General features: G+C 36.4%; 2 protein-coding genes across 12 annotated transcripts in view; both read right to left on the bottom strand.

Moving 5' to 3' along the window:
* Nucleotides 1-25,333, bottom strand: part of LOC134840715 (dynein axonemal heavy chain 2-like) — a 446,672-nt gene that overhangs the window by 300,318 nt on the left and 121,021 nt on the right. The gene's annotated exons all lie outside the window — the stretch shown is intronic.
* On the bottom strand, nucleotides 2,506-25,070 carry LOC134839037 (uncharacterized). 3 transcript variants are annotated; one of them, XM_063854434.1, is made up of 20 exons: nucleotides 24,942-25,070; nucleotides 23,865-24,286; nucleotides 22,897-23,624; nucleotides 22,490-22,597; nucleotides 19,706-19,831; nucleotides 19,161-19,304; nucleotides 18,461-18,644; nucleotides 14,104-14,290; nucleotides 13,690-13,876; nucleotides 13,125-13,377; nucleotides 12,826-13,006; nucleotides 12,025-12,416; nucleotides 11,496-11,772; nucleotides 11,137-11,306; nucleotides 10,081-10,322; nucleotides 8,417-8,631; nucleotides 7,822-7,994; nucleotides 4,285-4,462; nucleotides 3,871-4,045; nucleotides 2,506-2,765 (listed from the first exon to the last, which is right to left on the bottom strand). In XM_063854434.1, the coding sequence occupies exons 3-20, from the start codon at nucleotides 23,077-23,079 to the stop codon at nucleotides 2,703-2,705; spliced, it is 3,438 nt and encodes a 1,145-aa protein (XP_063710504.1). In that variant the 5' UTR covers nucleotides 23,080-23,624; nucleotides 23,865-24,286; nucleotides 24,942-25,070; the 3' UTR covers nucleotides 2,506-2,702. The 3 variants fall into 3 exon arrangements, with proteins under 3 accessions (XP_063710504.1, XP_063710506.1, XP_063710505.1); XM_063854436.1 differs by having other exon boundaries at nucleotides 7,822-7,991; XM_063854435.1 differs by lacking the exon at nucleotides 24,942-25,070 and adding an exon at nucleotides 24,894-24,937.

Below are 25,333 nucleotides of genomic sequence, written 5' to 3'. Positions count from 1 at the left end.
AATCTTGGCAACCTGGCTACTAATATTTTCGGATTGTATAATAAAATCCTATAAAATAAGCTGGTTAAAAAACAAAATCAAAGAGCATTTTCTTCATTTTTTTTGTCACTTTCTTCAAAAGTCGGAACAAAACACTGGTATTTCATTATTTTTAATATGACCTTGAAAATGTTTTGATAGTATGGGGCGGTGAAGTTCCCTACTTCAAATTTTTGTCGTCAGTTTGCAGATTTTTCCGATCTCTTGTCAAATCTTAACAAATTCCAGTTTTAGAAAACTTTACAAAATTTCATTTCTTATGGAAACCAATTTCCACACGTACAAAGCAATTGTATTAAAGTTAACTATATTTTTTGAAAATCTTCACCTTAGCATATTCTAAAAATCTTAAAAACCTTTCACATACTAAGCAACCTTGCTCATTTTTTAATTTGTGGAGAAACATTTTGACATTATCTTTAAAATTTTGAAATATAAATTTTGTGCATTTGTAGCAAGGCGATGTGTGAGCACAGCACGGTTAGTAAATGACCAACTACTCAAAAAAATTTTCAACGACCCAAAAATTTCAATAGTGAAGTCTGAAATAATACTTTAGGAAAATTCGGCCTAAAATATGAGTATCGTGACTGCCTGTTTCCAATTTTTGGAACCCGAACATTGATATTAAAGCAGCGCGTAACCCAACTGCCACTATTTTCGTTTTTACATAATTTGATTTTAGATTTACAGAAAACATAAAGAAGTTCAAGCGTAGCTAACGTACAAACGTTTTGGTCAAATGATTTAATGTCAATTACCAAAAAAAAAGATTTTTTTTAATTCGCTCTTCTTGGCTCTTCCTAACTCGTTTACGAAGTAAAATCGTCGTTCAATTCATTCATATTTGCTCCATATAAGTCGATTACGAGAAACAAAGCTTTTTTCAATTCATCCCTTTTCATCAGTCATTTACAGAGTGAAAACTTTCAACCCGTCCCGTCCTCTTTGCTCTACATAACACGATTACAGAACAAAATTTTTCTACAGTTCATCCAAACTTGCTCTAAATCAGACAAATACGAAGACGAATTTTTTTATTCATTCATTTTTCTCTACATAATTCGCTTACGGAGTACAACTTAAAAGTGTCCATTTTGCAGTCGATTATGGCAACAAAACCGAATAAAAAAGCAATAAAGCCGAATAAAATTTCGAATTGAAGGCACTTAGCATAGTGGTAAGGCGTTGACTTTCAGAACGTCAGATCAAGTGTTCGATCTACTTCAATGACAATGATGGTGAGCGAACATGAGCTCTCAATTGACCTCCAGCTTCCGGTCTGCTTCAGTTTGACTAATTTCGGCTGCAATAGTGGTACCACGTAAAAATTTTAGACGTAAAAAAGACCTTGAGTCGCAAAAAAGGAGCTTCACTCAGCAAAATAACTGCCTGGAATGTGGGAAAATAAGACAAACACACTATGCTTAGACAGGCTGCACAGCCTTACATAGATCCTCAGCGAAATGCAGAAACCCCAATATTAGGTCGAACGGCAAAGAAAGCAAAAATGTTTGATTTCAAATAGCCCATTAAGCTAAGATCATAGCAAAAAAGCAAATAATAAAAACTTTAAAATTGTTTGAAACTCAATAGCATGCTAAATATGAACCAATCTTAGATCGGATTTGAAGCAGTTGCATAATATTATAAAAATCAAGGCTGGCTAATCGTACAAATTTACAAAATTAAACACCAATTATGTTAGTCAACGTATTTTGATTTAAAAAGGGTCAAAGTTGCTATTTTTCAGTACGCAGGCTTTGCATTAGTGATAATAAATCAATAAATGAAACATTGCCAACAAAAAGTTGGAAGTGCTAATGAATCTGCTTAATTATTAACCCTTTCAATCCGAATGCAGCAAGATTCGAATAATAAATAGAACGCTCTAGTGCTAATTTACTATCTTTACCTTTTAGGGGAGGCAACTTTTTAGTAAAAACCACAGGGGGAGAAGGCGATTGTTAAATTGTGCTGAAAAAAAAACAAATATTTGTTCAATCTCTCAATTTTTTAGAGCAAACTAAACTATAAAGCTCATTAAAGTTTTGCAAAGAATTGTTGAAATCATTTGAAAAGCAAACTTTCACCCCATTTATGTATGGGCGAGAGTATCTTGAGTTCCCATAGTTTATTAAAACCGCGGAAAAACTTAACTGTCAAAACATAATTGGCGCTTTTAATATAATTATTTTTCACCAACATTCAAAGCTTTTTAAAATGAAATAACGAACTAAACAAAAAAGGTATTGATTTCGTTCATTAGCACTTAATCAAAAACTTTGATTTATTCGGAGAAAATTGCCGGCACATATTTTCATACTTCAAATATTAATTTGTTTTAATCAGATTTTTTTAACGAGCACGCCAGGACTGCTGCAATTCAAAAGTTTTCAGACATTTTGCTCTTCAGGCGTGACAACTTTCTGCTGTTTTCCCTCCATAAATGGTCTTTTCTCTGGCCATCTTTGTGATCGTGTAGTAAGTGTAAGTCGTGACTTGTTTCGCTTTGTCGGCCGAACTGGTGCAGTGCTACCGGGACTCAATGGCGGCCCTGCGGTGGGGGGACCCCGACCGAAGTAAGCTAGAGAGGCTGCCGCCGACTAGAGGTTTCGAACTGCCAACTAACAAGTCCGTGCGACATCTCTGGTTGGAGTCGTCTAGTTCGCTCGCCGCAGATTCCCGCGCGAAGAGGAAAGATGTTCACGGTTAGTCCGTTGCAACTGAAATAATTCATTCAAGCATAGAAAAACATCAGGGACGGTTTTAGAATTTTCGTGAGGGGGGTGGAGCTTTCTCAATTTAAATTCAAAATTACATTTCATTTATGCCCAACTTGTCCACCGAATATGTACCCTGATTAACATGCAATAAAAGCAGAGAAAACTACAGAGCTGATTTAAATTATCCGGACGAACGAACAAAACTTGAATTTTCAAACGCGTTTTTCTCAAATTGGGTTAAGAGTAGACAAAAAAATGAAGAGGACAAAAGTTGCTTAGAATTTCACCAGAATTAATATGGTGCCATTTTTTCTCCGAAATTCTCAACAAAAAATTTTACCCCCAAAAATGAGTCATTTTGCTTTTTTCAATTAATCAAGAATTACGCTGAAACTACTTTATTAATTGATATGAAAATTATATCACAGGAAACCTCTTACGCAGCTCAACAAAGTTTAAGAAGGGTTAAATCTCCAAAACCCAGTATAAGAGAAAAAAATTTCACTTGATAGTCAATAAATGTGATTTTACTATATAAAAACCCAGAATCTGTTTAAAAATAAATTTTAAAACAATTTGCGCAAACTTTTGGAGATTTAACCCTTCTTATATTTTGTTGAACTGCGTAAGAGGTTTCCTGTGATATAATTTTCATATCAATTAATAAAGTAGTTTCAGCGTAATTCTTGATTAATTGAAAAAAGCCAAAATGACCCATTTTTGGGGTAAAATTTTTGTTGAGAATTTCGGAGAAAAAATGGCACCATATTAATTCTGGTGAAATTCTAAGCAACTTTTGTCCTCTTCATTTTTTTGTCTAATCTTAACCCCAATTGAGAAAAACGCGTTTGAAAAATTCAAGTTTTGTTCGTTTTGTCCGGATAATTTAAATGAGCACTGTAGATGTTTCACTGGATGAAAAATAGTACGCCAATGAATGCAAGGCCAGATGCACTTTCCGAGCGCCGCTTTAGATATCGCCTATAAATAAAATGATCGAACTGTCCAATAGTACATAAATAAACACAGGTGTTTTCATCACATGACTAGAGGATGTCTGGAAAAATTCTGATTTTATTTAAGCAGACTTAATCTGTGTTCTCACTTGATGCAATGCCGAGTAGTAGTCGTCGATGACAGTTTCCCGATTGACCACTCGGGTGGTGCTCTTGGAGGAGGAGGAAGTGTTCATCATGCTGCTGCTATTCTTACGGATCACCTCTTTTGAGTCCCTGTCAGACGCGTAGGCTGTGTCCAGAATCGAGCCAGAGAATTCGTCACTTGAAACAAAATAAAATGTTTTGGTAACAAATAAACTAGTTTGAATGGTAATGACCAAAAAAATGATTTGCATTGACAACCGTAAAAGCTCATCAGGTTTCAAATTTTTCGTTTGATTTCGAATAATTGTTTTAACTTCAATATTAACATACTTTTTATAGAGCACCAAGAAGTACTTCAAGATGGATAACTGAAGCTCAGTGTTATGTATGGATTTTGAACAAAGCGGCAATCTTACTTTCGTCTGTCGCGTGTGCTCTCCGCTCTCTTCCGTTTCATTTGACTGGCGCTGGTTTTCCTCTTGCTCGACTGCTGGTTAGTCAGTTGACTCAGAGACGCCATCTGGGGCGAGAAGGCGTCCAGGTCTGTCATCAACATCATCAGGTCAGTCCTGTCCTTCTCCGCCTGAGCGCCTCCTGCTCAAAACAAATACTGACTCTATCCGAACTTACCCCCCAACCATGCATAAGCATGACATAATTCGGGTTATAAGCTATATTCCCAAAGATAAAAAAAATCCAGGTATTCCCAGATCCCGCCCGATAAAATACCCCATATGACTAAATCCCCCAACTTTTGATTTTACTATCCTCTGAACTTGATTGCCTGTAACTTTTTTTTATCACTGACTGCGAGTACTGACTTCGTTTTAATTTGAGTTCAATATAAACAAAACCCTTTTAAATAAAACGCCGCCTTTTGACTCGAAGTTTTTCTAGAATTAAAGCCAGATTTTCTTATTACATAAGCATGATTGGCTCTTGCTAGATTATTAGAATGTTACGGTTTTAACTTTTCCCATATCTCAATTGTAAACAAAAAAAAATTATTTGTGAATTGAACTCAAGCTGAATCTTTAGAGAGTCAAATCTTTGGAGAGGCAAAAAAAAATCAAAATTTTCTTAAAAAAGTTATCAAACCACTTGGCAGAGTCATTGTGGTGAGTGAATGAAAAATTATGGACCATATTTTGCAACTGTTAATGCAAATGATAAAAAAGTATGAGCATCGAGTTCTCAAAATTAAGCAAGAGACAGACATGTAAGTATAACAAGAAAAATTCTGCTGGCGTGAGCCTTCCAACTTATTCTTAAGCTGTTACAATTTGATGAATTGCTAGAAGCGAAGCAAAGTTTCGAACTAAATGCGACAACACACTTCAGAAAATCACGACAGTTAGCCATAAAACAGTCTAAAAAAGTAACGAACGCAAGGAAACCGATTTGTTTATTGAAAAAATTTCACCTTTCGAATTTTAAAGAAAAAAAATGTGCCCTTAACGCCCTTTGAATTTCACAAACAATTTATGATTGGCGTTTTTTTGATAAAATTAACCCAATTTGAGAAAAATGGATCAATCAGTAAAGTTTTTATTTCGCTGTGAAATCCGATTATTGAAGTCCATTTTCGAAATTATTAGTCGATCACGTTTTTCGTGACCTTTGCACTTTTGCCGTTCAATAAAGGAGTCTTTTTCAGAGAAGAGTATGTTTTTTCGTATGTTCTTTCACGACAATATGTTCTTTCACGACAAGGGATGAATGAAAATTGAAATATTAGAACGCATAAATTAAAAAAAATCATTTACATAGTTTAGCGCACTTTTCCGGGCTCTTTCACAATTTTCGGGGATCTTTCACAATTTTCTGGCATCTTTCCCTCAGAAAGAGCAAAAACATTCTTCAACAGTTAGAACATAGTTGAAGATGGCCTCGGGCAAAAGAGCCGCACTGGGGCACTTCGTGCCCTCGAGCTGGGCTCTTTTTCCCTCGGGCATCTTTCAACTATGTTCTAACTACTACAAAGAAATGAAGTGAACTTTTAAAGAAACGAAATTCAAACCGCGAAAAATCAATTTTGAGCGTTAAATTATTTCAAGATTTTTCCTGAAAAAAAACATCGGGAACATCATAACTGTCTGAACGATGTTCATCGACTTTTAATACGTTTATCACAACAAATTAGCTCAACTAATATCTGTTGTATTTAGTTCCATCAGGCATTCCATCAGAACAGATATGCCCACTTCTGACCCGAATGGTTCAAGTGATTATGTTAACTTGAAAAAGGTTATATTCCGTTTTGATAAGGCTTGCTAATCACAGGCGTAATTAACGTACTAACTTTTGGTCAAATATCTAGTTCGATTAAGAAAAAAAAAACGATTCTGCAATTCGTATAATTTCACTTTCAGTAAGTTGATTACGTTGTTCAACCTTTCTTCATTTTATCCTTATTTGCTCAACATAAGTCTTTTGCGAGAGACAAACTTTTTGTTCCGACTTTCGTAAAGAAAGTAACGGAATATTTGTGCTCGTGGTGGTTTTTTTTTCTTCAGACAAATTTCGACTTTTTAACTAGCCATTTTTGACGAAATTTTTAAATATCATTCAAAAAGTGTTGTTCGTGCTTTAATCTGGAAAGATATTTCACCTGTGATCATTTTTTGTAAAGTTATGGGGATATAAAAACTGCCATTTTGACCAATTTGGGACAATTAACGCGCGATATATTTCGCGCTATTAACGCGTAAGCGGAGATTTAATCCGTCTTAGAAATCAAGTCACATGAACGTTTAGTGGTAAAATCCACAATTCAAAATCAAATACAATTTCATTAAGACAACAAAAGCAAAAGTCTTAACTTGTTGTTCCGACTTTCGAAACGAAAGTAACGGAATATTTGTGCTCGGGGTGGATTTTTTTTTCTTCAGACAAATTTCGACTTTTTAACTAGCCATTTTTGACGGAATTTTTTATATCATTCGAAAGGTATTGTTGTCCTGAGCTCAAATTTGATAAGATATTTCACCTGTGGTCATTTTTCGTAAAGTTACGGGGGTTTAAAGATTGTCATTTTGGCCAATTTGGGACAATTAACGCGCGATATATTTCGCGCTATTAACGCGTAAGCGGAGATTTAATCCGTCATAGAAATCGTTCCAAATTGGTTGCAGAAAGCTTATTTGCCATAATTGACTTGTTATTAGGAGCGAAATCTATCACTTTGTACTTCATATGGCGTGATGGTTTTAAAAGTTTTTTGCATTTCTTTTTTTTAAAAATTCCTCATTGTGAGCGAACACCGCTCCATAGACGTTAGAAAGTAGTTGCAACATTTAAAGTTTTACCCTGATACGAGCAGTCTTGGTCTTATTTTGAAAACAACTCAGTAAATTGAAACCAACTCTATTTTTTTTGCTCTATATAACCTCTGATTTGTCTTTTTTCCGCTCTACAAAACACGATTACGGAGTAAAAACATTCTCTAGTTCATCTACCTTCTACTCCAAAAATGACCTTAAGAGTAGAAATCTGAAAAAGCAAGTTTTGTTTAAATATTTCAATTCGCGTTCCAAGCGCCCATATTTATAAGGACTAATCTCGAAGAATGGAAAGTATCTATGATAAAACATTTTCTCTTTCTTGATTTAGGATACCTCAAAGCGCTCGTGTAGTGATTCAAATGTAATCTTATATCAACTCCCTTTAAAATAGATTTTAAAATAGTTTTCTCGATGATCTCAGAGAAAAACTGATCTAAATAATACAGCTTGCAAAGCTGAATGAAAATTTTGGCCCATGTGCACAATTTCCCCTTAAGCTAACCATGTGGAGGATCTACCGCTGAAAATTGAATAAAACCAAGATGCAAAAATCTGAATTCTGATTGGCTAAAAAGTGCGTTCAACCATTTGATTCATCTCCTGCCTGAATTGATTTAAGAGGAGATTGTTCACTTGGTCCAAAATTGTTAATTGCACTGCAAACCGTACCTGATCCTGCAGTCCTGGTAGAAGTAACTGTGGAGCCCTTCCCGTCTTTGTTTGTAGAGTAGCTGTGTTGCTCGAACAGAGAGTAACTGGTGTTGTTGACATTGTTGTTTGTGTTGTTCGTTGCATACATATTCGAGTTGTTCAGAGATCCGTAGCTTCGAGACAAAGACCTACTGTACAAATATTGAGTGTTTCATTCAATCCAATGGCTAGCGTTACTATCCATTCAGTTATTCAGTTTTCATTGCAAAATTTTTACCGAGATTCTCATGAAAAATATATAAATCGCCCATGTAGAGATATTGACAGCAGATAATGTTTTTGAAATTTCCAAAAAAAAATCGATGGAACATTATTTCCATTAAAGAAAATTACGACAGTGTGTTAGATCTTCAATTATTATATCTCTTCACCAAAGACTAAATTTCGGCCAGAAAAAAGGGCAAACTTTTATGCAATCTCGTGCTTCCTTTAGTTAGATGTTTTTTTTTTCGCAAAAGATCTGGGTTAAAAATTCGATTCCCAAGCCGGACCATCTTTGATAGAGATAATAACTTATAATCTCTTGCTTTTTTTATAAAGATGGTTTACTCACTTGTTGTTGAGGGAGAGAGAACTTCCGTCGAGATTTGTAGTTGAAGTTGAGTCCAGGTTGTACCTGTTGGCAGCTGTAGACGTGCTCACTTTCACCGGCTGTCGTCCCCCTCTTCCTACTCTCTTCAGAGAGGAGCTGCGACTGTCCGCACCTCCCATTCCTATGATGTTCAGTCTCTCGCTCTCAGAGGAGCCGATGTTTAGATGCAAAGGCACCTGGAAATAGACGAGTGTCCGAGACAACAATATCAGAAAAACCGGTAAAAACTTGAAGCTGCTAAAAACAATGCTAAAGATAAACAAGTATAGCTGGTTACTGTGCAAGTGGCACAGAATGTTCCGACCATAGTCTTAAAAAAAACAACAAAATTTTTTCGAATTATTGTCGCTTCTTTTTCGGCGTAGGGTGATAAAAAGAGCTGAACAAAAAAATTGGAGACTAAAAACTGGAATAAAATAAGCAATTTGAAAAAAAAATTTAAGAAAAGTTACTTGAAAAATCAAAAAAACTTATTTTTCAAGTTATGCAGTTTTTTGAATTTTTGAAAACTTTGATTCCACCAAGGCGCAAAAATACTCAAAATAAACTAACGCTACTCATGTAAAACTAAGTTTTTACGTTTTAAATTAAGCTATTGTAAACTTTTAAGCAGTTAAAACATGACTGCTCGCTCGCTTTATTCAATCGAAATAAGACGAAAAATCAAAAGTTTCAAATCGGTTTTTCTCGACACTGGTTTTCAAACCGGTTTTTAAAATTTTTTTTAATGTCGATCGAATTACGACTGAAAGGGCTTTGATATAATATATCACTCAAACCAGTCCAATGATTATTTGTGGTACCTGATTTTGCGTGGAAAAGAAAAAGAAAAAAAACTAAAACACCCGAACACAAAGTTCCTCCCCATATTCAATATAAAAATTCAATATAAAAAAAACTACAACAGAAAGTGTGTTCTGTTTTCAATTCTTCATTTTAGTAACGTTTTTTGTCCATGGTTTGATCAGAGAAATACACAAACACTTAGAAATTTAGCCATTTAGTGAAATGTAATTAGAAAAAAAATTCTACAACTTTTTCTATTTTTTTACCATCTTTTTTTCTTTTTTTTTTAGAAAAATTTTATGGCCAAGAAAGCGCTGAAGAAAGTTTTCAATGAAGTTTTCCGTTGAGAAAAATCAAGTTTTCTGAGCCTAAATGTCATACAGCGAACGTTACTCGATCGCGTTATCCGCTCCAAATTAGACTAAATCCCAACAACTTCAAACCAATTTTTCTCGACACTGGGACAACTTTTTGAAAAAATTTTAATCTCGTTCGAATCACGATTGAAAAAGCGTTGATATGATTTATCACTCGATACATTCCGATGATTATTTGTGGTACCTGATTTTGCATGGAAAAGAAAAAATTGAAAAAAAAAACGCCCGAAGTTGCTCCCCATTTTCGTTGGTAGGGACAATACGTCGAATCGTTCGCCGTATGGTTCGACTGACTCATATTTGGAATCTTCGATAGAAATCACTCCTTTATAAACTCGCAAAGTAAGAATATTTCCAAGGTTAAGCGTTAAGAAAAAACACATGTGATGAAGATAAGTTGATCGTTTATTAAGTAAACCAAAGTCAATTTCTTAGCCTTATTTCCGGCGGCAAAATTTTTACCTCTGGCGGAGTGGACTGTGGCCTGCTCAATGACGACACATCCTCTACATGCAACTGAAAATTCAACACTTCCATCTCCAGTGTCTTCAGCTGGGACAGTCTGCTGTTCAGCAGTCTGATTCGCTCTATGAACAAAGCCAGTCGTTCTGGCCCATCCTTCAGCAGTCTCCTCTGGCCCTCGCCCACTCCCCCACCCAGTCTCACTAGGTCTCCCATCTGGGTCTCGAACTCCAGAAGATCCACTAAAACAGACAGTCAAATCACTCGAACTGTTCAAAAAATGCAATCAAAGTGAATTCGCCACATTGACTCATACATTGTTTGATTTCAAATTATCCTAGTTAAGGTTTACGAAAACTTAAGACCAAACACGTCCGAGGTAGCTCTGTCATACACCACTTTATTGTCATAATTAATTTGATAGCAAAACAATTAAAGTAAAAATGATGCTACAAATCAGCACCATTAAAACTTTGCCAACAGACAGTTGGAAAATAATCAACTGACATCTTTTTTGAAAAAACTTTTCGAATTTAAAAGTAAAAGTATACGCCCTTAAAGCTCTTTGAATTTCAAGAAAATTCTGGTTGGCACTTTTTGATAAAATTTATTTGAGAAAAAATGAAAGAGTCTTGACTACGTTCATTGACTTTTAAAAAGCAGCACCCTGGGTAGCCAACAGGGATGCCCAATAAAGGATTGTAGACCTCTTGTAGAAATCCTGCAGTCGCTTTTGTTTTTAGACCCAAAATTCTGACATATAACATGTATTTGCCAGTATCAAAATTCAATATAAATCTTCAGGCACACAGGCTGAAACTGAGGTAAAACTCTACTTGGTTTTGACAAGACTTCCTCAATTTGGAAGCCTTTTGAATCAGCGACTTAAGTTCAATTTTTCTGCGATTCGAGAAATATCTTTAGATTCATTTTTGCTTTTTGAAAAGGCTTCCAAATTGAGGAAATCTTGTCAAAATAGAATAGCGTTTCTTGGAAGTTGCGAGGGAATGCACTGCAAATGAACAGACTTCCGCGTACCAGAAGTGATGGACTGACCTTTGACCTTAGAGATGAGTATGCCTGTGTCCTGTACACTGTGTGTAAGTTGTTCCACCCTTCTGTCCCAGATGGTCTTCAACTCCTGTCTCTGCTGGTTATTGGAAGGAGGGAACTTCGAGTAGTGGTCCGCATCACTCCGCATCTTCTCCAACATCAACTCCATCTCACTTAAGAAACAAAATCAATCTTTAATTTGGAGAGCTATCTTAATTTTTAAACAGCTGTATAAAACAGATGTTTCAAAATCATATGTAGTTTAGCCAACATTAACGAGGTCGATCAATTGCTCTATAAAAACCACTTTAAACGACTAATTTCTTTGAAAGCGCAGAAAAAAAAAGAGGAGATCAAAAGACCTTATCTCCGATTCCAGTTTGTCCAGGGTCGCCAGATGAAGAGCCCATGCCTGTGCCAATGCCGAAGTCCTCTTTCCCCTCGCCTCTTCGTCCTTCCTGGCATGTTGTGCGAATGCTTCTATGGCCGCACAGATCTTCTGGGACGCCTCTCGGATCATGAGCTGGCTCGCGGTCACGTGGTTCGCATGTGCTCGCTTCAGCTGGTTCAGTTCCAGGCGCAAGTGGCGGGTTCGCTCTCGCAATGCGCACAGCTGGTCGAAGGTAATTCGATTCTTCTCTGTAAAAATAACCGGATCAATTTAAGCAAAATTAACTGAAGAACTACAATGCAGTTATTTCAATGAAAAATACATCACTTTTCTCCCCTGAAAACAAATAATAAGTCCATGAACAAAAAAGAAAGCTTGCCCGACGCACCAAAATCAAATTAACAGCCACTACCGATTTTGCGCTTTTCATTTAATCTTTCATTTTCCCCCAAATATTTCGAAAAATTCATGGAAACCGCTTTGTATCAGATGGTACTAACCATTTACAGTACTAATGTACTGGTTATGATGTCTAATATTCATCATTGTGCTGCTTGTGGTTGCATTCGAACTTTGACTGCTGTTGCTTTTATTTTGCAGCTGTTGCTCAAACAGATATTTCAACTTTTCCAAGGTCTCCAACTCGGCTGCAATTCTAGCCTCCTGTTCTTTATTATCTTTACTCCCCCCACTCGACTTCGACTTTTCCTTCTGACTCGCAAGGAGGGTTCCCACTAGCTGCGTCAGGTCTCCCAGCTGCCCTTCGATGTGGTCCAGCTTGCTGTTTTGAGCCGAGGAGTCGCCGACCTGGTCTCGAATGAGAATCGTCGAGCTCTTCTCGATCCGCTCCCGAGTATTGGAGCTTTCATTGGTGTGTCTACTGGCATTCAACCTATGGATTTATAGATGGACTAACTTAGACTCAGAACAGAAATAGCCATCAGAAAATGTCAGTTTAATCTAGTTTTCTTGATTAGACTCTCTAATTGAGAAGTCTTCTGTATCGGTAAAAACTTGATCTATTCAATGCTTAAATTTTTCCATTACGACTACAATATTTTAACATCAATAAAAGCCCCCGCCCTACTCAATGCAGGACCATCCATGTGTCAGGGGGATGTCATCCCTTTCGCCGTAGCTGATCCGGCCCCACCATGAGGAGGCAGATGACACTGAAACCCCGCGTATCGTAACCGCAGCGGGATTCGAACGCACGACCCTCTTATTGAGAGACACGTGCCTTACCTCACTCAGCCATGGCACAAGCCAATAAACTAAACAAAAAAAATGTTTTCCTTTACCTGTCAACAGCAGAACTCTTTGCACCAAGTCCTGATTCTGTCCCATCTCTGTCACCTGAACCATCATCCTGATCGATTCCCAAAAATCCCGGAGGAGTCTTCGCGAGGTAAACATCGCCTTCAGTTTCTGGGGAAATGGTATCTTCATTTTGAGAGATCCTCGGACCAGGAGGAGTCGCCACTATAAAGAGAATCATTTTTTATAAACATATTAAAACACAATAGTTAAGATAAGTAATGCTTAAGCGCAAAATAAACGAAACTTTCTTTCATCAAGATATTTGATATCTAAATCCTACTTGTCCTAGAAGTATTTTGGGCCTTAATGGAGGATCCCGCTGTGAAGTTCCTGCCCAGTGTCTGAGCACCCCCTCCCCTGCCTAGACCTCTGCCTGTTTGGTCTCTACTAGCGAAAGAACTGCTTCTCTCCCGGTCTAGTTGATCCAGTCCCGCCGGCTGACTACCGCCTCCGGTTGCCTTCGGGTGGACAAGTGGAGCCGATCCACGACCGTCTGAGTTAGTTCGTCCACTAGGTGCAACTGGTTGGAAGACCTAAGTAAAAGCGAGTTGAGAAGAGCTAAGCAATCTTCAATATGCAATAATTTACTTTTTCGCTGCGGTATTTCTCTGATTTATATTTCTTGAAATGTTAATCGTGAGCAAACTTATAAGCTCGATTATGATTTTTGAATATTATCGCTGCAGCAAGTTTAAAAAACAGTATGCACTTCATATTGAGCTGATACAAAAATTCAAATTTAAATCAGATTTCAGGTTGCTATCGAAACTAGTAGCCAGAGAACCAAGAACCCCGGAAAACTCGAATATAAAAAAATAACAAATTAATAAAACAAGCATGCCTACCGATAGCTTCAGTGGCGGTCTAGCACCTGTCCCCGACCCCAGTCTCCCCATTCCAGGGCCTGTCCCACTGCCTGGAGTGCCGTCTGCCTTGTCATATATCCCGTGGCCACTCTTGCTGTGCGGCAAGGTTCCCGACGCAGCCGATGCGTAGTCCCGGATAGACAGGAAACAACGCGGCTTCACGTCACTGCAACAAAGTCACAGATTTGAGTTTGAGATTTTCAAAAAACGTTTTGAAAAAATAACATTGCATATGAGTCTTGAAGATTGAAAATAAATTTCAAATTAAACGAATTTATTTCGGAAAAACTTCCATTTACAAAAAATATTCAGCAAGGGGTCAAGATATCAACGATAGACAATTTTATTGTATTTTGACCCCCTCATTTATGAAAAACGATTGATATTGCTCACGTTATATCCTCCAGTTCGTAGAATATGCCTGTGTTCTCGTCCTTGATGTAGACTACTTTCTTCTTGGAAGAGAGATCCTCCTCAGTCACTGCGATTGGGAAGAGAGACACCAGGAGACCATGCAGCTCCCTCATGTTATTCAGAGCCACACTTCTGTCCTGATCGCCACCAGCCAAACCACTGTTTTCTGGAATACACGTATGCGTAAATGTGTGTACGTAAACGTATGCGTATATGTGTGTGTACGTAAACGTATGCGTATATGTGTGTGTACGTGAACGTATGCGTATATGTGTGTGTACGTGAACGTATGCGTACATGTGTGTACGTAAACGTATGCGTATATGTGTGTGTACGTAAACGTATGCGTATATGTGTGTGTATGTAAACGTATGCGTATATGTGAGTGTAAGTGAGCGTATGCGTACATGTGTGTGTACGTGAACGTATCCGTATATGTATGTATAGATGTGTAGCGACTTAGCAAAACTTGCAGTCGGAAAAAGCGGGTCATGATTCTACACTAAAAGTAGTATTGACAGGAGTCTATGAACATAATACAGAAAATTTGAGACATCAAACAATGGACTCAAATTTTCTGTATTGAAAGTTTCAAAAAATTCAATAATTGTTGACCCTCACACTTTTTTTGTTGACGCAACGTTAAGAGAGCTGGTGTATCACAACAAAAAAGGTAATAATAATAAGGACCAGTAGAAAAATTCAATAATTGTTGACCCTACCTCTAAAAATTCAATATGACCCTCACACTTTTGCTGTTCGATAGCGGAGTGCGCCTTCATTCTAAAGAAATAACTGAATTTGAGGAAAATGGGCTGAACCAAGTTACTGAACTGAACTCGCGAAAAGGGCAAAAAGTCAAGTTTGAGACTTAACAAGACTTAACCTGAAAACTTTTTACCTATATTAAAAGACCTCACTACGTTCATTGACACTTGAAAAAAAACTTCAAATAGAACGGGAACTTAAAAAGCGATCATGCTGCTAAAATGAATCTATTGAAGTAATAGTCCGCCAAATTTAGGAGTATAAATTCCCACAGGTATAAATTTTTAATTTTAGGTAAAAGACTACCCAAAACCTTCTGTTGAAAGTGTATATTTCTAACAAAATTTCTAGTCTAGGTTGATAAACGTATACGCATTAACAAATTTGATTGTTTCTGCAGTACTATGTATATATTTGATTGTGTGTGGTGCAGCCATAGATAACATATTAAGACAAACTTCGGAGACGTTCACAGAAACCTAAATTGCAATGAACTTCAGCGCCTAAACATATAACGGACGCAAATGTTTATCTTTAACCTTTTCCCTTGATATTTGCTAGAAGGTTTTGATATCTTTGAGTGATTTGCAGAATTTTTTGTTTTGACTTGGTTCATTGTGAATTTATTCGCTGCTATCCAATTTTCATGTTAGGGACATAATTTATAATTGTATACTGGTATCACCATATATTTTGATATCATCTGCAAAAAAAACAGCATTTTTACATTTCGGGATTGCAGAAAGATCATAGATCTAAAGGAGAAACAAAAATAAATGCTAGAACCTCTATTAAAAATCTATGGGGAGCTCCACGCTTAATTATATACAGAGGCAAAGCTGAGCTTCGCACCACTTGCAATACAAAAAAAATGAGAAATACCAAAAGATAATGTGTGTGAAACGAAGTAAAGACTTGAATGACTTCTGTTGAAGAAATCGATAGCTTGAAATATCAAGAAAAAATTTAATGCAATTGTTAATAATTCAATTACCTACAACATAGAAAAGATTCGGGCAACACAAACCCCATTCATATCTTTCTCATAACCAATAGATGGAAACGATAAGAAAATTTTTGTTCAAAAACTTGAGATCCAAAAGTTCCTGAATGTACTCAAAACTTTGCTTTGCTCTTGCAAAGAAAAATCTACAGGTTCTATAAGGGAGGAACAATTGATTTTACGACTTTGAAGAAAGATCAAATTGAAAAATTTTTAAAAAAACCACAAAAAACGAAAGCATAAGTTTTAAACAATTTCCACCAAAAAAACTTGCAAAAAACCTGAAAAAACTCTTAAGGCTTTTTAAAATAACCCAATTACTTTATACTTATCAAATAAGAAGTTGATACGCAACGTTAACAGAGCTGGTGTATCACAACAAAAAAGGTAATGAAAAAGACCAGTAGAAAAATACAAAAAAAAATGAATTCAGAAACTTCAGCTAGAAAAACCACACTCCTGAATCTCGTGCAAATTTGCCACATATCTTCTAAGACAAAACAGTTACTCATTTTGACATATTAAAACAAAAAACTATGTCACCAACTTGAATTGAACTAAAAAAAAATGCTCAATCCTAAAATACATCAAAGAGAAAAAATTAAAACTAATTCTTTAGATCACAAACCATGCATTCGAAATAAAATCAGAAACCACACATTTTTTCTTTCCTAACAAAAAATTTTGGAGTGTACAAAAACCAAGAAAAACTTGCATTAAATTTACGCTCAGGAATATGAAGTTAAAATTAATAACAATAAATTACGAAAAAAAACACCTGGCAAGTAAGCCCACAAAAATTGGTACGAAATCAAAAAAAAAGCCAACAAAAAATCATTTCATAAGTGAAATTATTTTAGCTGTAGAACCAATTCAGTAGCTTTAGACCAGATGTTAAATTACAATTGTTAAAAGTACAAGATGGCTAAAATCCAAAAATTTATATTAAAAAAAATCGTGTTAAATTTTTCTAATTTTATTAAGGAAGGCTAAAAGAGTGATCAATATTTTTCAAAAACTTCTTGTTAGACTTCATTCACTAAAAAACAACAAAAATTAAAAGAATACAAACGTTAGAAAAATAAGCCAACAGAATTAAAGCCGAACGACCTCAGTGCCGAAAATCTACCAAAAACTCGAAACATAAAAATTAATTTTCAACTCTTTACGTAAACGGCACATATTTAGCCAATACAGTAGCCAAGCTTTTAATTAGCAATACAGCGGTACACTAATAATGTATGTAGCGGGTGTAAAATATACTGATTATCATTAGATCATTCTGTGAACAAAGTTGTTTAGGGGAAAAAAGTCTGGTACCGATTGCAATACCCTTGCTTATCGCAATGGTAACGATGTATACATTTAGTTTCATTATTTTGAACAAACGAATTGTTGTCTGGATGAGATTTTAGAATTGACTAGAATTTCCCTCTCAGTCCAAGAATTTCAAAATAGGATTTTCAAGTGAGAGCTGCTAGAGTAGTGCAGAGGAAAACCGTCAGCACGAAGTTGTTCCTAGAATTCTCCTGAGAAGCAATCCATTAACATCCAAATACTTGTGCTCAAATACCCTCAATTAACACAAGTGAATTTTATTTATGCAAAAAAGATAGGATTTAGCGCTGCGGTGTAAGAAGAAATTCTAAAGAAAAATTGACACAGAGGCGAAGTTGCACACACAAGCAAAAATATGACCAATAACGCTACTGGTAAAAATTGAATGAGTAAAATTTTGATTCTACAAATTTCTTAAGTGACGCACGCCAATTACAACGCATTAGCAATACCAGTCAATTTGAAAAAAAAATTTACCAACCAACTTGCCTCAATCACGCCATATTAAGTACAAAGTGATAAATTTAGCTTCTAAAAACAAATCAATTATGGCAAATAAGCTTCCTTGAACCAATTTGGAACAATTTCTTCGACGGATTAAATCACCACTCACGCGTTAATAGCGCGAAATAAATCGCGCGTTAATTGTCACAAGTTGGCCAAAATGGCAATCTTTAAACCCCCATAACTTTACGAAAAATAATCACAGGTGAAATATCGTTTCAAAATTAAGCTCAGGACAACAATACCTTTTGAATGATTTTTAAAAATTCCGTCAAAAATGGCTAGCTAAAAAGTCGAAAATTGTCTGAAGAAAAAAACCATCCCGAGCACAAATGTTCCGTTACTTTCGTTACGAAAGTCGGAACAATAAGAGTCTATGTTAAAATCCTTAGCATTGGCTGTACTTAATAGTTGGTTATTGATCAAAATGAACACTTTCAAAATGAATGCATTTTATCGCAACAATATTTGCGTCGAAACAATATTTGCGACTTAGGAGAACCGTCAGCACGAAGTTTTTTCAAGATTTTTTTCTGAGAAAAATCCATCAAAATCAAGTACAACGTGCTGAAATACCCACAATTAACTCAAGCGAATTTTATTTATGCAAATTTTATTTTATTAAGCGCTGCCGTTTAAGAAGAAAATCTTCAAAAAAAGATTGCAACTGTAGCTTAGAGATATGATACCATCAGTTTTGTTGGTATAGTGTGCTTCGCTTACCATCGTAGTAGGGCGGATGTGCGAGAGGTAGAGACAGTTTCTTCACTTCAGTGCCCCATTGAACATAGCAGGTGTTCGAGGGGACAACTGTTCCCGCCCCTCCTGGTCCTCCGAGACCGCCGAATGGTCGCCTCATAGTATGGGGCGTGGCACCATTAGGCAAATACACATTTTGCACAGATGGCTGAAAAATAAATTAAATTTTCCCAACTCTTTTTGAGCATAAAGGCAACGCGTGTCTTAACTTAAACGACTATACAAATTAACCACGAAATTGGGAAATTGTAATAGTTACTAACGGAAAAATCGAGAAGAAAAAAGATATTATTTTTTTCTGCTGACAGAAAAATGATTTTTTTTGAAGTTTGAAATATTAGGTGCATGCATCACTGACAATAATTGAGTTCAAATTGCTCGTGAATTTATATATCGGCCATTTATACCAAAAAACCTTTTCAAAAAATTAATACTTTTATTTTTTTTTGTCATTAATCGTAAGCAAAGTTTTTACAGCCAGTTTTCCATAATCCATTTTCTTTTTCGACTGGTGAAACTTTCTTAACGCCTACGCAACAAAAAAATGATGCGCCTCGAGAAATGAAAGACTGCTTCAATGAAGACGCTGCGGTAACTTCACGTCGGCCCTTCAAAGCACACGCAATGTAATAGCAAACTCTGTCGCTAACAATTAAGGCCTTACTGAGTATCCGTAGGGTGCCATTGGCTTCATAGGAGCCCTGAGCAAGTTGGACTCCGAGGCGTATCTGGGTCTGTTTCCTCCCCCCAGGGGACCCCCACCTGCCGGTCCTCCGGCGCCATCCCAAACATCTCCACTGGGCGATCTCTGCAAACAACAGATAAACCAATAATATAAACCAGAAAAAGATAAACCAGAAAATTTTCATTGCTACAGTGAATTTTTTGAATGAAACAGTGAATTATTTGACTGTTAGACTACATTATAAAGATACTGATTTTCTTTTTAAAACACTTCAAGCAACGAACGTTTAAAAGTCGGAGTAAAACAAAAAATGCATCCAGCTGACCAATAGAAGATTTAGGAGTCACTGATATCTTGAAAAGTTTAAACAACTCTAGTCATGAGAGACTTTACTAACCCAGCCCAAAAATAATGAAAAAGCATGAAGTTCTTAACCCGGGGCGTAACCGCGGTTCTCCGTGATGAGCTGATCCTATGCTCGTATGCTGGTCCTTTCCTTCGTGGATAAAGTCTTAACAACTAACCTTGTTGTGTGTGAGTGCCAGTGTCTGGAACAAGTCCGGCTGTGCTTTGTTGCATTTCTCGCAGTTGCTGTGGTCCTTTCCGTGTTTGCCAGCCGCACTCCCAGGTTTATCCACCACACTACGCACCTGCACAAAACAAGAAGTGAGAAAAAATTTGAGAGATATTATTCAACAGTCTCAAAATAGTCGGACGAATTTGCAAAACAGTCGGACTATTCAATCAAACTTTTTTAAGAAAGGAGATTATTAGACGCAGGGTGATGCTGAAAATGCCCCACCGATTGCCCTTTTTAGTTTCTCTCTACAAATATTTTCTTACAAATTATACAAAAACGGCAATTCGTATAAAATTATCCTCGAAATGGAAAACCTAGCATCTTAGATATCATGCGGTAAAAAATTCCTATTAAATAATTCACAGTTGCTGTGCGAGTAGCACAGAATGTTCCGACCACATCATTAAAAATCCAAAAAAAGGTTTTTTATTTCAAATTAATGTCCTTTTTTTGAGAATCAACAAGTTTTATTCAAAAATGAATAAAAAAGAATTATGAAAAAAATTGACAGAAAGGCAAAACGAGCTTCGCGTCACTTGCAAAACAACAATGAATGACAATGATTACTAGCAAAAGAAAGGACAAAACAAAATTTGAAAAAAAAACATTAATTGACAAATACGTTAACTGAATCGAACTCCTGGGATTTGTCTTCTCAAGAATGGGTGTTACCACTGCACTGAATGCGCAGAACACTCATTGATATTATATATAAAAAAACGTTAAAAAATTTTACATGAACAGCAAAAAAAATCAAAAAAGAGCTAACAAACAGACGAAACTTCTTGGAACGCAATTACTTGCCTGAATCCGGAATACACTGAAACATTTAAAAAAGCCCAAACTTTAGGCAAATCTGGTGATGCGACAACTAAGCCGACTGAAAAACAGACAAACAGAAGTACGACAAATAATTTTTGACCCGCGAACAATTTTCCGCTCACAAAAAAAAGACGGTACTGGCCGGATTCGAACCAATGACCTTTATCTTTATATGCAGGTGCGTTAGGCGAAGAGCTAACGAATTAACATCTAACGTTTAACTTCATAAGACCCAAAGGTAAAATGATTCAAGTTATTCTGCTAAGCTAGTTGTTAATCCGAAAAAAGTCTATATTCCGGTTTGATCACGCTTGCTAATCGCAAGCGTAAAAAAATCACAAAATTTACTCAATAGTTTTGAATAAAATATCTTTAAGTTTTTCAAAATAACTTAAGGAGAAATAAAGCTCCAAAGCGAGTTTTCGTAACCAAAATTACTCGCTCGAAATTAAGGTAACTGGTTTTTCTCGGACAACTTTGTTTTGACAGCTGTTTTCCAATAGTAAAAAACCCTAAATTGTCTTCAGAAAAAATGAAGACCGCGCTTAGAGCATGCCACTAGTAATAAAATACTAAATTGCTTGACTTCCATAACCTCAAAGAAAGAAACTCTCGGATGACTCTGCCTAAATTAGAAATAATTTTTATCGATACTTCTTCATAATTTTGAGTTTCTAGGAAAGTAACAAAATATTCATGCTCGAGGCCATTTTTCAGCTCACTTTCAGCAATCGAAATAACAGTTATCTGACAGAAACTTTGGGAGATCTGAAAACTTATGGTTCAAGATTTTTTTACTTGCAACTGTTTACTATGGGCCTTTGCAAATTGTCAGCTCGGACAATTTTTGGACTAATTGGCACATCATTTATTTCGTTAACTTGTTGATACGGCCAAGACATAATTGGCGACTTAAATTGAAAATAAATTAAGGAAAGAGGCGAAAATACAACTTCGCAAACACGAGCGAGAAAGCGGCAAAAAATCAGGAGCTTCAAAATACACACACAAAAAATTTTGCATGAAATAATTTAGAATTTAATCAACTAACGGCAACCACGCTAACTTTGCAATAATTATGACAAATTGCTATAAAAGTATGATTTTTGAAAACCTGGCAAATATATCGAATGGAAACTTTTGAAATGGCAATTCAATTATCATACTGCTGTATGAAACAAATAGCTTTTATCGGTTCAATTGATGAATTAAAATTTGTTAATAATCAAATGTCAAATCCCATAATTATTCTAAAGCTAATGCAGCCTTTTGATTCAAAAGTATCACCAAATGTAGCGCTTTTAATTGCGACTTAGGTTAGAAAATCAAGTTTCATCATACTAAGCTAGGCTCGCGTAATCATTCAATCTTAATTTAAAAAAGCAACAAAAATCAGTTTAGCCTTTATGCCTTTATAACTTTTCTGCCTTTATAATTTTACTGATTTTTTCTTTGCCAAAAAAACCTTGACAGTTGAAAAAGACAGGGAGAAAATTCAGATAACAGTGGGGTCCTCGAAATTTGACGGCAAACTTGACAGAAATCTTCTGCCCTTTCAGTTGATGGACAGTAGAAATTGTTCAAAATGAGCAACATTTAAAAATTAGTTTACCTTTAAGACCTCTTCGGGCAACTGCCCCAAGCTTGCTAGCCACTCAAATATCTTCAATAGCCACTCAAATATATGATTGAATTCAGCACCTAACATTACGCTGTGCTAATATAAAATTTGTAGAGCATCTATTATGGCTTTGAAACATCCGTTGAAACATTTAGGTGACCATTGACCATTATTTAAGTTATTATTGACTTGACTTATTTTTAACTACACTTCTGAGATGTTCCTGCTGCTAGTCACGACGATGTTTATAGAGTGATGATACGGCCACTGTTTAAAACTACTCACCCTTCTGGTGATGGTGGTGACTGGACCCCCTGCAGTGTTGTACTCCATCGTATGCTCATGTGGGTCCCCACTCCTGTGGGCTGTGTGAGAGCCACTGTCACTGCCTTGCTACAAAACACAAATTAGTCCACTCAAACTGGTCAAAATGCTTTAAATTGAGATCCAGGCACCTTAAGATTTCATTTTTGAAATTACATGCTAGCAACTTAAAAACACTTTTTTCTCCATAACACCTTAAACAGAATTGCAAGAACGTTTCTAACTTAAGCAACCATAAGACAACTCCGGGTGAAAATTGAAAAAATCTTGCCGTAACTTACATCTTCTTCGAAGTACCGCCCTCAAAATTACCCATAAGACTGAGTACAAATACACATACACCCAATAATATATAGTTGAATTCTCACCCTTCCCCTGCGATTAAAGAAGCTCTGCTGCAACTCCTGGAACTGTGAAAATCCTCCGTCATCCTCAAAATCCGAGTCAGTCTTCCTCCCGAAGTGCAACTCGGAAAACTCAGAAGATTTCTTCGATCCCGCTCGACCCGAAGTGCTCAGACTTCTCGGCTTCAATTTTTCTTTTATCTTCATTTTTAGAACAAATGTCTCTGGCTCGGGCGACGAAAATGTAGTGATGCTAAATTTAGTCTCTCTTGGAAAACTCAAACTCGAGTTGCTATTTGGTTGCTTCTTAGGTGATTTGGTCAAAAACTTTGCCGGATTTTGCGAGAACCGAAAAGAGCCAAAACTCGAACACTTAATACAATTTTCTGAAGTCGAGTGTTTGATTCTGTTCTGCCTGAATGAAAAATTAAATTTTTTCGTGCTGGTGAAATCAAAATATCGACTAATGAAGATTTCTTGCTCGATTCCGGGGGTTCTAACGGCTCCGAACTCAATTTTTCCGAGCCACAAAAGTTTTTACTGTCGTGTCTACAATTGGAACAATTGATCACGCAGTCATTTTTAAGGTTATTTTTAGAAGGTGTGAACTGATTTGATGACGTAATATTCTGCTGGCCTGAAGTTGTAGTGGCGGATGAAACTTCGCTCGTATGGGATCCGAAGCTATTTGTCGACTCTACCTGCTTTTCGGGTGAAAATACGTTGTCCCTATCTGAGGTTGGAGCCGGATTCTAAATCGATAAATTAACCTTCATTTAATAAAGATACTGACATCAGCGGATGATATCGATTTCAAAACAGCCAAAACTTTGAAAATTAAAAGCGGAATTTCTATTCAAAAACGAGAATTAAAATCTTCGGGAAGTTTTTATTATTTTGTTCAAAGCAGTTTGCCACCTTTTAAACTTATTCTGTTGCGAAGAGATAACATCGCGTACTTTAGTTAACTCTGAAATGAATTATAATCAAACCTGATTTTCCGAATTTTCGGGCTGATCTAAAGACAAATCAAACAGCGTCTGGTAATTTGAAGAACAGTTCAACCAACTAGCACTGGTCGAAGCTCTTAACTTTGCTGTGCTGCTTCGTTTATTCGCACGTTCTTCTAATATGTACTTCGAATAAAGCGGGGATGGAGGAGTAGGCGGTAACTCTGGACTGCGATTGGCCGAAAGAGATCCAAGACTACTTCCTGTTTTGGAATCCGAGAGGGTCGAGGTGGATCTGTTTGCTTTACGAGCTGGTTCTTCTTGATTCAGAAGCTGTGGAGGCGTGTAGAACAATTGGGGATTCAGAGGTCGTTTAAGAGACTGGTTCGGAGATTCGGCAAAGTTTGCAGTTCGATTGGGAAATATTGGCTGGTTCTGCACTAATAAAGCTCCCTGAGAGCAATCTAAGCATGATAAAAAATTACAAAAAAAATTTACAATACTGAATTTAAAAATTACAATACTGAATTACAAAAAAAAAATCCAAAAAAAACATACGCAAGAAAGTATTGGGTTGCATAACAATTCCTCACTAATCATAGACCAGTTTTTGGGCTTTTTTTCTCCGACCTCCCTCCCCCCTACCTGCAAACTTTAACAAATAAATGTTTTGTTCCCATAATCTATTTTTTTTGTCCCTTTTGACCGAAAGAGAGCCAGTTTTTGTATCTTGATGCGTGCCATGATAGTTTTAATGCTTTTCGGCCGATAGAAGCAATAGAAAAAAAACACTTTATAAGACAAATCGTTTTACAATATGAAACTATTTTGAGATGTCTGACATGCTACAGAAATTCAACAAACGCTCGTTTGAGATTTTCAACCCGCTATGCTGCAATTTCTCATTTTCTAACTTCGGTTTTAGCATCAATTGCAACACCAATGGGGGTCTAAAAAAACGGGGGCGTGAAGGCTTGCCTGAAGACCGTATGTTTAACTTATAAAAAAAACTAATCGATCTAAAGTTTATTCCGCTCGTACCTTGACGACGTATATACAGGCTTGACTTACCCGCTCAGCTGCTGAAATTTCTTTAGACTTCACAATAGTGAAACTTACCTTGTTAGCTTTCTGGGATTCCCAACAGAGTGCAAAATCGCGGAATGAGTTGCCTTTCGTTTGATTTGATATTTATACACACATAGTTGCCTCAACTAACCATTCAACACTACCACAACTAACCCTTCAAACTTCTTAGTTTCGTGTTGGTTAAAATCTGGTCTTCAAACGTGGATTTTCAGACCCAGCTACAAAACTGCAGTTTTCAATTCGAGAACACACTAAACTTTAGCGAATGCTCCCACATATTTAGGCCATATTTCAAAATACAAAACTGCAGGAGCGTCTTTATAACTTTCTCAAGTAGTGCAACTTATTCAATTTATTTCTAACAGGCTGTAGGAATTATCAGAAACAGTTAAACTGTTCAAGTTTCCTTTATATACTACTTA

This window comes from Symsagittifera roscoffensis, chromosome 2, assembly GCF_963678635.1.
Source record: "Symsagittifera roscoffensis chromosome 2, txSymRosc1.1, whole genome shotgun sequence".
NCBI classification, from domain to species: domain Eukaryota; kingdom Metazoa; phylum Xenacoelomorpha; order Acoela; family Convolutidae; genus Symsagittifera; species Symsagittifera roscoffensis.
Note: the sequence above shows the minus strand (reverse complement) of the source record. Positions and strands in the feature narration are given on the sequence as shown.

What these genes read in the sequence shown, in the direction of transcription:
- LOC134839037 (XM_063854434.1), bottom strand. Translation starts at nt 23,079, where the DNA reads ATGAAGATAAAAGAAAAATTGAAGCCGAGAAGTCTGAGCACTTCGGGT. An exon ending in ACATCCGCCCTACTACGATG is followed by an intron (nt 14,291 to 18,460) that starts GTAAGCGAAGCA and finishes CGTGTATTCCAG; the next exon opens with AAAACAGTGGTTTGGCTGGT. An exon ending in GTACATTAGTACTGTAAATG is followed by an intron (nt 11,773 to 12,024) that starts GTTAGTACCATC and finishes TTATTTTTACAG; the next exon opens with AGAAGAATCGAATTACCTTC.